At 38.8% G+C, this 12,717-nt stretch overlaps 1 protein-coding gene across 4 annotated transcripts; it reads left to right on the forward strand.

Moving 5' to 3' along the window:
- Nucleotides 1-3,459: 3,459 nt before the first annotated feature.
- Nucleotides 3,460-12,368, forward strand: LOC143863617 (uncharacterized). Of its 4 annotated transcripts, none has more exons than XM_077374340.1 (9): nt 3,460-3,638; nt 4,474-4,596; nt 5,176-5,265; nt 6,408-6,557; nt 9,165-9,238; nt 9,408-9,526; nt 9,918-10,001; nt 11,182-11,304; nt 12,025-12,368. In XM_077374340.1, the coding sequence occupies exons 3-9, from the start codon at nt 5,259-5,261 to the stop codon at nt 12,026-12,028; spliced, it is 561 nt and encodes a 186-aa protein (XP_077230455.1). In that variant the 5' UTR covers nt 3,460-3,638; nt 4,474-4,596; nt 5,176-5,258; the 3' UTR covers nt 12,029-12,368. The 4 variants fall into 4 exon arrangements, with proteins under 4 accessions (XP_077230455.1, XP_077230451.1, XP_077230453.1 ...); XM_077374339.1 differs by lacking the exon at nt 3,460-3,638 and adding an exon at nt 4,221-4,348; XM_077374336.1 differs by lacking the exon at nt 4,474-4,596 and having other exon boundaries at nt 3,462-3,638.
- The last annotated feature ends 349 nt before the right edge of the window (nt 12,369-12,717 follow it).

Raw genomic sequence — 12,717 nt, forward strand, 5'->3', positions numbered from 1 at the left:
TTAATGAAGCGGCCATGGTTACATACATCGCGAAGTACGGAGATGGGTTTGTCGCGGATCGCGGGTGTACACCTGGCTTATGGTTGTGGATCTTGACCGTCTATTATAGTGGTCCCCACCATGGATGAGCACTCTCTAGTTTCTGTTCTGATGCTTGTTCTCCAATCAATGAATTTCAAAGTAGCACATAAATATAAAAGAGGAGTGATAGAATAGAATAGAATGAAGGACGCCCTTGCAAAAATCAGCTCCAAAGGTGCCCGCCTTATCGGTAGATTTTTGCAAAGTCAACATGTTTTCCACTTTTTTAGGCGCATTCCACTTTTTTCGAGCTTCACTTTGCAAAAATCCACCGATAGGGTGCCTTTGGAGCTGATTTTTGCAAGGGGGCCCTTCATTCTATCATTCCTTAATATAAAAATAGCTAATAATTCACACAGTGATGGCTTGTTCTCCAATCAATGATGTTCAAAGGTCGTGCAAAGGCATTTGGCGGCTGAATTTTGCATGAGAGAACAACCACACAGGCTCCTTTTTTCAGCAGATTTTGTCTTATCCATTTTATTTACCTAGGGTATGTTTGGATGTGCATCATAGACTCAGAGAACAGCGGAATAAGTTGTATGGGGTGGCATGGGCGGATGTAGAAAAAAAAAATTCCATTGGATTTTTGTGGAAAAAGGGAGGAGACAAGCATTTATTAGGCGAATGTATCATTATGAGTGGAGAGAGAGGGGAGAGAGAGAAAGAGAGAGAGAGCATCATTCCCTAGAAAATTACATGGGAGACTTCCAAGGTAAAGCTGATGTTACCTCCATTTTTCCACAAAAATCCATTATTTTTTACTAGCAACAAAACGAAGCATAAGATTATGAAAATTTTCTATTAGTACCTGTTTATACAGGCAATTGCACCCCTCCCTCTCTCTAATGCCCTCTGCTTTCTCTCATGACCAACTAAAGTCTTCATTTTTTTATTTTTTATTATTCTCAGACCAAGTACACAGTACCAAAAGGAAATTCTGCATCAAAGGAAGGGCAAAAGGCAAAAAGTAAAGGTCTATTGTAATAATGAGGTTTGAGGGAAAAAGTAAAAAAGATATGGATATTTTTGCATTACGTGAGGATACGGGTTCACTACCTTGTCTTCTGTGCAGGTGTCACAACAAAGAATTGCATCTCTAACTTGCAAAACGAAATCCCCTTTTGCTAGCACCTCAATGAGATTTTATATGTGTGTAAATTTGTAGTCCATTGGATTGCCTGTGATAGACACCTTTATAGATAGGAGGGTTAGGATGATCCCGTGGAGATGATTTACACGGTGTATGTAGCCTATTTACGTTGTAGCTCAACAGGTTCACCGCAACATGTAAAATTTTAGGAATTATTGAAATTTTCAATGTAAAAAGCAATTCTATTTTATTTTATTTTTTATTTATTTATTTTTTTTGGCAGGGTTGGGGGGAAGTTTTAGAATTCATTAAATCACTAGCATTCTTGGGACATGCTATGCATGGCTGTAAAATAGTGGACCCCACCCATGTGTAAGTGGGCCCCATTACATCAAAATATGAAGTGTAGTGTAAAGCGGTGGGCGTTTAACGTGCTACAAGAGACATCCTCTTGGCTCCCATCCTCAAGCAAATTTGCCCCCCTTCAAGAAAATTCTTGGCTCCGCCCATGGGTAGACCTGGCAAATGGGTGGGTCGGGCCGGGTCAAACCGCGGGTGATGCGGGTGCGGGTCCACGGGTCGGGTGAGGAAATGACCCGCATTTTTGCGGGTCAGAATTTAGGTGACCCGCGCGGCCCGCGGGTGAGGCGGGTCAACCCGCGGGTCACCCGCAAATATGGGATTGTAATAATTATCTGGATTTGACCGCATCTGTTTTTCAGGTAATTGTCATAACTTTTTATGTTTTATTGGTATTTTTTTCGTAATTTTATTTGTAGGTAATTTTTCATCTAAAACTTTATAATTTAGCAATTTTACTTTTTCTCTGTAATGATTACTTTTTTTTTGTTTTTCTGTTTGGTAGCAACATTTGCCATGTGCGCATATTTGCACCCCGATGACGCCACATGCCGAGAAGTTCCTGGAAGAGAAGTTTGGTAGCAAATTGTTATAAAATAAAAAACATAAGAAAATATTATCAACACTCTGTTTTCTTATGACCGCACTCTCACTTTATTAAAAGTATGGTATGGCCCACACCATAGGATGATCCAAACCGTCCATTAGATGGGCCATAGCCTAAATAGGTTATGCTCCAAAAATCATTTCCATAGGATGATCCTAACCCTCCAATCTGAATGTTAGAGGGTTGATCCTAACCCTCTATAGATCGGAGGGTTAGAATCAACCAATGGAAATAATTTTGGGGCATAACCTATTTAGGATATGGCCCATCTAATGGACGGTTTGGATAATCCTATGGTGCGGGCCATACTGTACTTCCATACCGTACTTTTATAAAGTGAGAGTTCCCTCTAAAAAACAGTACTGCTGAGTGATGATGACATTCTAAAAAAAAAGATTAAAAAATGCGGGTGCCCGCGGGTTGACCCGACCCGACCCATGTTTTTGCGGGTTGGGTCACCCGCGGGTTAGATTTTCACGGGTCACTAAAACTTAGACCCGTGCCCGCAAATTTGCGGGTGGTCGGGTCGACCCGCGGGCACGGGTAGCTTTTGCCAGGTCTACCCATGGGGGGAGGAGACAAGGATTTAGCTAGAATACCAGACAAGGATTTAGCAAATTTGCCCCTTCCCAACCCTAGAGTATCTCCTAAATTGACCTTACAACCTGTCTCTTCTATAAAATCTCATCTAAATTGCCTTCCCAAGAAGAAATGTCACAGTACCCCTCGTCTCCTCGAGCAAAAAATGGCAATACAATGTTTTAATAATTGCACAAAATTAGCTTGTCTTATCTTGTTAAATTGGCTTGTAAGAGCTTTTCGGACTTGCTGAGTGTAGCTTATGCTCTACTTCAGCAAGATGAGCAGCGGAAAGCTGTAATGCAATCCCCCGATTCTCTTATCTGAGAGGTCCCCTTGCTATCAGTCCGTGATTGAGATTGCTTTCACACTGGCAAAGCGGGGTTTCGGCCAGCCGGTTTTACCTACTATTGGATGCCCCTAATAACCAAAGAATGGCGGGCACTTTTCCTTGTGTAGATCCTATTTCAATGGCAACTTGATGAGTCGATCCGCCTACACTCCTTGCCTTTACTGCCATATCGGGAGTTACTCTCCGTATTGGTTGATGTAAAACAGCTAGAGGATTTGTTTGTCTTTTGTTGAATATTTTCACAACTCGATAGATAAAGCCAATAAAAAAGAAAAGACAACTTGAATTTGTGCAATTATTAAAACAAGGTAGTCCCGATATCAATAGCCTTTTGCAGTAAATCATTTTGTCTTTTGTTACTTAAACAGCTATCGAAGGTTTTTACAGTACCCAACATGTTTTGAGAAGCAAATTAAACAAAAAAAAATACAATCTGACTTCGTGCAGTTATTAAAACATGGTAGTTCCAATATCAGTAACCAAATGTGTATGTAGCACATATAAACATAACTTGCGTTTTTTACCCCTCGCGTAGAGAGACTGATCCCAAGCTACAAACACGCAAGGTAAATTACTATTTATATGTGCTGTACGAATCTATTTGCTTTCTTCTTCGGCCTTTATTTTTGTTGGTTTTGCACAAATAGTCTCTTCATGGAAGATAAGATTCTAAAATAGTGCAATAAGGACTTATCTTTAAACTGTCAAAGGGTGGGTTTTCCTTTAAACGTTGGATTTGAGATATGGGTCTGAGTAGTTTTTTTTCTATTTCCTACCCGTTGTTGATTTCTGTTTGGGAAGTTTAAAATAACCCACCACCTGTTTGACATATGGTCTCTATGAATTCTAGCTATTGTAAAGTACATAGTTCGCTATGTTTGTAATCTTAAATTCTTACAGTTTATATCCCCATTATATTTTATCAGTTTCAAGTGTTAGGCTTTCTCTCATTTTTAGTCACATAGATGCAAGTTCTAATCATCAACACCTTTCCAATGCATTTTTGTTATTTGAAATTGGCACACTATTGTTCGTCCCAAATGCGTAATTGGAATACTTTTCTTTGTAAACATTGAGAAGTCAAATTGATGCTCATACAAGGTTACTTCAAACATCTAGATGAACTTGCTGAAAATTTGGACATGTAGGTTTAGGAGATGTCGTGGCACGGAAACCAACAAGTGAGAGACTGACTAAAGAAGTAACGTTGATTCCTGCTGTTGTCAGAGTCACAGTTGTCGAGAAGCAATGATCTAAGCATTGATCAATCTCCACTGTAACTTAAAAACTTTTACAAGCTGAACTCGTCAAAGGCTCATATTTAGTAACTTCTACTTCTTGCAAGCAGTGGCATTATAATCACAGAGGTCAAAGTCAAGCATTCTTGTTTCTGTAATACAGATTGCTCAAGTGAATTTGATGTGATGCTGATGCAATGGGATGCAGCGAAAGTAGAAATCAGTATTGACTGGAGAACTGGATGACTAGACAAGATCAAAAGAGCCAGTTGTTGTGGACAGAGAAGTGCGTCCTTCTATAGCAAAGCTGGTTGTGGACCCATCTTATTTAACTGTCTGATATGGCTCCTTAAAGTTGATCATGACGAATGTGACGATGAATTTGATTGTGAGGTTCACTGCGTTTCGAAATCCTCATTTAGATTCTTGCTCCTACATCGGGAGTTGGGAGTCTTATTCTGTCCCTATATTACTCGAAAGGAAGTGTTATTAGACCCCTTCGGGAATTCATTGCATGATAGAAAATCATATTGGCTAGTGATTGTGAGACCCCACTTCTTGATATAGGGACATCAAAGGCCTCCACCCTTCCATTCCTTAGATCAATAAAGTGGGAGGGCAAAGCTTTTGATTTTTATTTTTTTCACATTGTCAAACAGTTGAACAATGATAGAATAATGTTTATTTATATTTTAGTGTCTTGGGGTTTTCAACTAAACTGAAATATATCCATAAAAGAGCTTAAATCCGTTGATTTTTCTAAAACTGCAGCACCAATCAGGTATCTAGGGCATATGTGCTAGTTTTAGGGCATTCATTGATCTTTTTCTTGAAATTCACGGCTTTTATTTTGTGGTGAATGTAGGTTTGGAGAATCTCTGTGGAACATATATCTTTGATTCTTTTGGATTGGCATCCGACGTGGAAACAGAAATTTGACCAGTCATCATGGACGGTATGTGGAGCTCTTCACCTTGTAGAGTGCACTGCTTTCCATTTCTTAGTAACTATGATTTTTTTTTTCGAAGTAAATTAGCGTTTAGCATATGAATTTGTGAATGTGTTGAAGGGTTTGATGAATAAACTGAAAAATATTTTATGGTTTTCTTTAGCAGTTTGAATTTTGATTTTGATTTTGATATCTTAAATAGGAAATCATGTATATTACGAGAAGCTTCACTTCAGTTTAATGAGGTCTTTTGTTATAATCAGTTTTTTCTTGCGTGCCCAAAGATATTCAACTTTTTTGACGTATAGTTGACGTATAGTAAATGTGCTCTTTTTTAATAGTTTGATGTTTTTTTAAATATTAAATCATATTAATATATATTTATGAGAAGGAAATTTGTTATAGCTTGTGAAGTAAATTGATATATGCATCACCTCTTCTTTTTTAACACTTGTCTCTTTTGATGTCATAAATCCCAAGAAGCTTTACAACCAAGCAAAGAAGTTTAAATTTTAAAATAAAGGGCAGCCCAGCGCACGAGGCTCCTGCCATTGCGGGGTCTGGGGAGGGCTAGATGTAAGCAGCTTTACCCCTGCTTTGCAGAGAGGCTGTTCTGTGACCCGAACCGGTGACCACTAGGTCACAATGGAGCAACCTTACCGTTGCGCCAAGGCTCGCCCTCTTTAAATTTTAAAATAAAGAGCCATGCTAATATCAAAATAGGCAGCTGTCAGTTATGCATTCTATTGTGTGTATGGGCTTGATATTTTAAACTGAGGTTATATATTTGGAAGTCCCATTTCAGTTAACCTTGGGGTTATATATTTTGGAAGTCCCATTTCAATTACCCTATTTCAGTCTCATGGGGTAGTCACTTTTGAGAGAATTGTGTTGGAACCTTTAATCAGAAAAATATTTATTATGAGGATACTTCATTTCAATGCTGTGTTATTTTTATAGCTATGACATTGTTTGCGAAACATGAAAGTATGAATCTTTGATGAATAAATTGAACAAAATGCATCATTAGAATAGAGTTTCTCTTTTGAGAACCTTCATTTCGGTGTGACGGTTTATTTCCTTAGTTTATTTGAGTGGAAGGCCATTCAAAGTAATGAAGTTTATGATTTTATTTTACTATATTTCAGTTGATTCAGAGCCTTCCATGGAGGAAACCATCCTGGTGGGTGACGACCTGATGATGGGGCCACCATCTCCTCTCATACCTCCAGAAATTGCATCTCATGTACTTGAAGGCGTTGATTTATGTGATGGGATTTTGAGGAACCTTTTTTTGTGTAAGTTTCATTATAGGCTTTATTAGTAACTAAAGTATTTTTCCTTTGTAATATGAAGTGTATGGGTTATTTGAGCATTGCAATGCAATAAGTGGTGGTGCAACGTAGTCGAAGGCATAATAATATGGTCTCATTGGGAGTATCCATTGTTGGTGGGAATGTCCTTCAGTCAAGGATATGATAAGAAGAAGAAAATGCTTCAAGGCGCGTAATCGCTTTCCTTAAGACAATATTTGCCCCCACCAGTTGTGTGCAAAGGGGATCCACGAATTGCCTCCAAGATACAATGAAGCCTTGTAGAACAATTCTACAAATGTTTGATGATGCTTTGCACAAGCAGAATAAAACCAAAACACCTTTTTAGAACTTCAAACCTTAGAGAAAATCACTAAAACTGTTTCTGCAGAAAACAGATTTTAGTGCACTGTTTTATGAACAAAACTATCTTGAAAATACAAGTGAGAGAGAGATTGCTTTTGAGAGAAAACAAGAAAGTACAGCAATAACTGTTTTTTTTTCATCTTTGAAAAGACAAATTTCTGCTCTTATTATAGAGCACTAGATGTCTATTCTTCAAGAGAAACATCTCTTCAAGACATCCCTTTGATTGGTTTGAATAATGACCATTCGATCACAACTCTTTATGATTTAAGTGTCTTAGATCACCCACAAAGTGTCCTTTACGTTTGAAAAACATCCATGATTCTTGTGAAAGAAAAGACATGAAGAAAGGATGAAAAACGGAAGTGAAAAGCCATGTCTATTTTCTCCCAACGGATAGTTTTTCAAACAGCCGCGGTCGCCCGCCGGCATGCGCCTGTTCATTTTTATTTTTTACGATCCAAAGAACCGTGGTCGATCGAGCCTTCTGCGGTCGACCTCCGACACCTCCCTGGAAATCAATTACGTTTCCAGTAACCAATCCGCGGTCGCCCAGGAAACCCCGGTCGATCGGCCCTGTCTTAAAATTCTTTTTATATTTAAAATTAAAAACTTGTAAAAACATTTTAATTTCCAAATACTACTTTGCATTTTGAAAATTCTCTAACAATCCCCCACCATTTTTAAAATGAAAAATAGTTTTCTCATAAGGCTTGGAAATTTTATGCATAGATGAAGGTATCTTACGATTTGAACCTTCACTTAGTGATGACATATCAAAGTTAGCCTGAATTGCATAGTAGACGTATCTTTGAACTAGCTATTCTATTCGGCTAACCGGACATACCATTACACATAAGATTTCATCTTTATAGGTAGTTTATAAAAGCCGACACGTGTATTGGCCTTGTGTCTGTATCTCGGTTTTATGAGTGCTCTAGAGACTAGCCAAGTCTCATAGGAAGCGGCACCACTTTCACACTCACATATGTAGGCTTAAGAGTGCCCCTGTAACTATAGCACCCTAACATCCTGTTACAAGCCTATTAAGAACCAATTGCTCATCCTCCTCCGTTACACATTACAGGTACCAAGCACTTTACCTTGGGATGAAAATTACATATATTATAGTGCTTGCAATCACTCCATATGATGTACTTGGGCTCATTGAACTCAAGACTTGATGTCTCTTCAAGCGTTGAGTTGAGTTTCTATCATTGGTGATCATTGGTTATTGGCTTTAGACCCATCCCCATTGATGTCTTAAACACCAAATCTCTTGCAAGACCTTTAGTTAATGGATCGGCCAAATTTTGACTTGATCTCACATAATCGATAGTTACTACTCCATCAGTAAGTAACTGCCTAATAACACTATGCCTAAGCCCAATATGCCTGGACTTACCATTGTACACATGGTTATATGTCCTTGATAGTGTGGCCTGACTATCACAATGCACATATATCGATGGCATCGGTTTAGGCCAAACAGGAATTTCTATCAGCAAATTCCTCAGCCACTGCTTCTTTACAACAAGACGCCAATGCAATGAACTCTGCTTCCATGGTGGAAGTAGTTATGCATGTCTGCTTCTTCGAAGCCCAGGAGATAGCTCTCCCACCAAAAGTGAATATCCATCCACTCGTTGATGAATGATCAACAGATAGTTTTTCGAACAGCCGCGGTCGACCGGGCTACCGCAGTCGCTCGCCGGCATGTGCCTGTTCATTTTTATTTTTTACGATCCAACGAATCGCGGTCGACCTCCGACACCTCCCTGGAAATCAATTACGTTTTCAGTAACCAATCCGCGGTAGCCCGGGAAACCCCGGTCGACCGGCCCTGTCTTAAAATTCTTTTTATATTTAAAATTAAAAACTTGTAAAAACATTTTAATTTCCAAATATTACTTTGCATTTTGAAAATTCTCTAACATCTATTAGGGGTGCAACTCGGGTCGGGTTCAACCTGAACCCATCGGGTTCGACCCGAAAAAAAGTCAGGTCGGGTTCGGGTTGGAAAAAAGGGTTCCTCGGGTCGGGTCGGGTTGAACCTCATCAGGTTGGAACTTGGGTCACTCGGGTTCGGGTTGAGTAAATGGTTCCTCAGGACGGGGTTGGGTTGGCCTCAACCTGACCCAACCCGACCCAAGTTGCACCTTTAGTATCTATTAGAGTTTCATTTGAACTTGAGTTTAGGAAATTGATTGCTTTGTCATGCTTTAGGCTTACAAATCAATGACATTGAGCCGTTCTGTCAAGATGAGATCGCAATGTACCGGCAGTGTTCTGAAAAACGGGTCAGATGTTTTCTCTCTGTTTCTCATTTTGATTTACTTGCTTCAATTTGAATTGGATATATTGTGGCACCATACCATTCAAAGACGTGTACTTGAAGTACAGCTGATATTATTGGTGCATTGATTGATTATTTATTTTGTGTTCACACTTCACACAATTGAATTTCAGGATAAAGAACTAAGGCAGCGACTACGAGATAGTGAGCATAAACTGGGACTATCAATGCCTTTAAATGAAGCAAAGGAAAGAGCTGATCAGCTTCAATCAGAAATCACATCGTTAGAGAGGTAAGAGGCTTAAAGCATGACATGTTCATTGATATACTGTAAGGAAATGATATTTCCACACCTTTCCCAGCATTTCCACCTCCTTTGGTTGTTTTTTTCTGCAAGTGACTTTATTTTCTGGAAAAGACAAACAAAACAGGATGGAATTCAAACCTTATCCAATGGATGGTTGTAATTATGATATGTTTTTTCTTTTCTGAATATTTCCTTTTATGTATTATAAGATCTCTTCAGTAAGCCATGGCAGCCCCCTAGGAAAGTTTGCTCTAGTGGCTGATTATCTTAGATGAGACCAAGAATTTAACACCTCGCTGTCATATAAGAAGTGGAGTTATATTTTCCTTTTGATGATGGTTTGAATTCTCATATGCTGTTCAATGTAATTTTCTAGACGCATGATTCTTGCAAGTGGAGTTGAAGGCATGGATGGGTTTCGCCAGCGATGGAGTTTGCATGGACGGCTTGAAGATACCAAGTATATCTCACACCTGTCCTTGATTGATTCTTTCTTTTTTTTAATATTCTTTTTTAAAACCATTCATATGTTGGCCCCTAACATAGATAGGCCATGTCTCAAAATTCCTCTCCATAGGATGATCCTACCCCTCCAATCTGTAGGGGTTTCTATACTGTGCTGTCCATTTCAAATCTCCACATTGGAGGATTAGGATCATCCTATGAAGAAGATTGTTGGGGAATGGCCTATCTACTTCGAGGGCCAACAATGGAATTATTTAGATCACTCAATAATGTGGGCATCCCCATATTTTTTGCAGCACTTGCATGCACATCCTTTCACCATATAAAAAACTACACATTCCACACCTCATATCATATTCATAACCCCATCCATCGTCAGGGCTTAGTTCTTCAACCTGGAGGTCGGAGGTTCAAGCCCAACTTCTTACCAAAAAAAAAAAAACCCTTCCATGGGGCAGATGTGGCATTTTAGATCTCGTCTTATTTCTTGCTCCCTCCTAATGTTGTTGCATCTTTGCATTTTACAAATTGGTTCTTCCGAGATTGCTTGTTGGATTTTCAATACACAATTATCAATGAATCATGTTTCGTAGACTTCGTAGCACATAACATGAATTTGAGATGCATCTCTCTTGGTTACGGCTCAGATCTTGCAAATATTTTGTGCATCACTGCATATGATATGCCCATTAGTATATTCCCAATTCCATCACAAAGCTTACATGTAGACATCCTCATGTTGCTGGAGTTCATATAACATCATGTAGCCAATTTCATTTAGTGTCCAATAACTCACTGATCAACTTGGAACTAACGTGAATTGGTTCGTTTGGCTGGTTTCTGCGAACTCCCATTTTGTAAAGTGGCCCAATTTGTCTGGCTTCCAAGTACCAAGTTATACGTCCAATTATCAGATGGCATAATTTGTCCGGGCTCCAAGTACCAAGTTGTAACTCCAATTATCAAATACCACTTTTTTCATGAAATAAGGGGATTCTTTCTTTGATCAGTTGAAAGGAAACTCAGAAAATGAAGTGATTTGAGTCAAGTTTGAGTTTATGGTCATTAATTACTTGGAACTCTATTTAGGTTGCTGATAGTGAGACTTGCATCCTCCTTTATTACACAATAGTGATTTTTCACTAATCTCTACTTTTATCATAATTTTTTTACAGGAAGAGATTAGAATCCTTAAATGCGGGAATGACAAAGAGATTAGAATCCTTAAACATGGACATGGCTAAGAAGACAACGGAAGAGCAGGGAGGAAGCTCAAGCAAAAAGAGATGGTCGTTTTGGTAAATGTTTAGTTACCTTCACTTATGCTTTTCTGCTCAGTTGCCTTCACATCCATGTACATAGGCACTATAATATACCCAACTCAGATCTTGAAAGCCAGAATTGCTTCAGCTACTGAAGGGCTACCTTCTTAAATAACTCGAGTATTCTAACATAACTTTATCCTCACCGTCCTACTTCCTCCTGTTTATGATATTAGAAACCTTGTGTACTAAATAAACCCTACCTTATGGACACAGCTATTGGTGGGCGTGTTCAGAATCTCATTCGTATATCAAGGAATATGCAATTTATGCAAGTAATATATTATTAATGATGTAAGCCATCTCCCATGGTCCAGAGCTCCGATGCTTTGCCCATTCTACCAGTTGGATGAGTTTCCCTCCACCGACAAACTAAACCCAATATCTTCAATTAAAATTTGAGGGCTGTATGAAGAGCCATCTTGCAAAATGCACATTGGTTAACAATGTGACTTTTTCTTTTGGAAAGCACTTCCCAAACAGGATTTCGTTTGGAAAATAAAGATGAAATTGGAATTGACCGACGATTTTGTCAATTCCACAGATCTTATTTCATTTTGTGGGGATACGAGCTCACTTCCTTGTCTTTTGTGCATGTGTCACAACATGGGATTTCATCTTTATCTTCCAAATGAAATCTATTTAAGAGTTACTAGAGACTAATATCACTGTTTTTCTCTGTTTTCTTTTTGTTAGGTAAGCTACCGGAAGGATGTTGAATGTCGATGCCGCAATTCTAAGAAGAGATGCATACCCATGACCATAGTATTGCCATTACACCACCAAGTAGTATTGGTTCCATTGATTGTCATGTGAATTCATTATATTGATTATTTGGTGTTCTCTACCATGGCAATACATACATATTGAAATCCAGTGGCTCAATGATCATCTGGGTCAATGTGTTGCTACAGGGAGGCTGGCATTTTGGCCTTTTGGAAAATGTATTTGGTATTGTCTTATTTCCCCGAAGTTCAAAAGACAGTACTTTGTCTTTTCAAGTTGTTATTTATAAATTCTTAGTCTTTATGCTGCCAGAACTGACCTTAAACTTTGTGGGGTTCGCCAAAGACTTACTTTCAATCCTTCACCATTCCCAAAAGGGAATTGCTAGGGTCCATCGCAAAAGGCATTTAGCGGCTGGTCTGTCGCTCGTCAGACCAGCCACCTCGTGAATGGAGACAAAATTTGCCTTTTGCCATAGACACTGGCAAATCCCTTCCCAAAAATACAAGATCTTTCAATTACACCAGTTATATTTTTGTCGTTTTTAAAGTTAAGTTTCTTCTTCCTTTTTTTGTTCTTTTTGTTCTGCTTTTAGTTAAGGTTCCTTTCATTTCTGTATCTTCAATCATATTAGTATCAGGGAGGGGGGTTATTGTCCCCAGA

Source organism: Tasmannia lanceolata, unplaced genomic scaffold (assembly GCF_043159265.1).
Source record: "Tasmannia lanceolata isolate RefF3 unplaced genomic scaffold, GAP_Taslan_0.1 ptg000044l, whole genome shotgun sequence".
Taxonomy (NCBI): domain Eukaryota; kingdom Viridiplantae; phylum Streptophyta; class Magnoliopsida; order Canellales; family Winteraceae; genus Tasmannia; species Tasmannia lanceolata.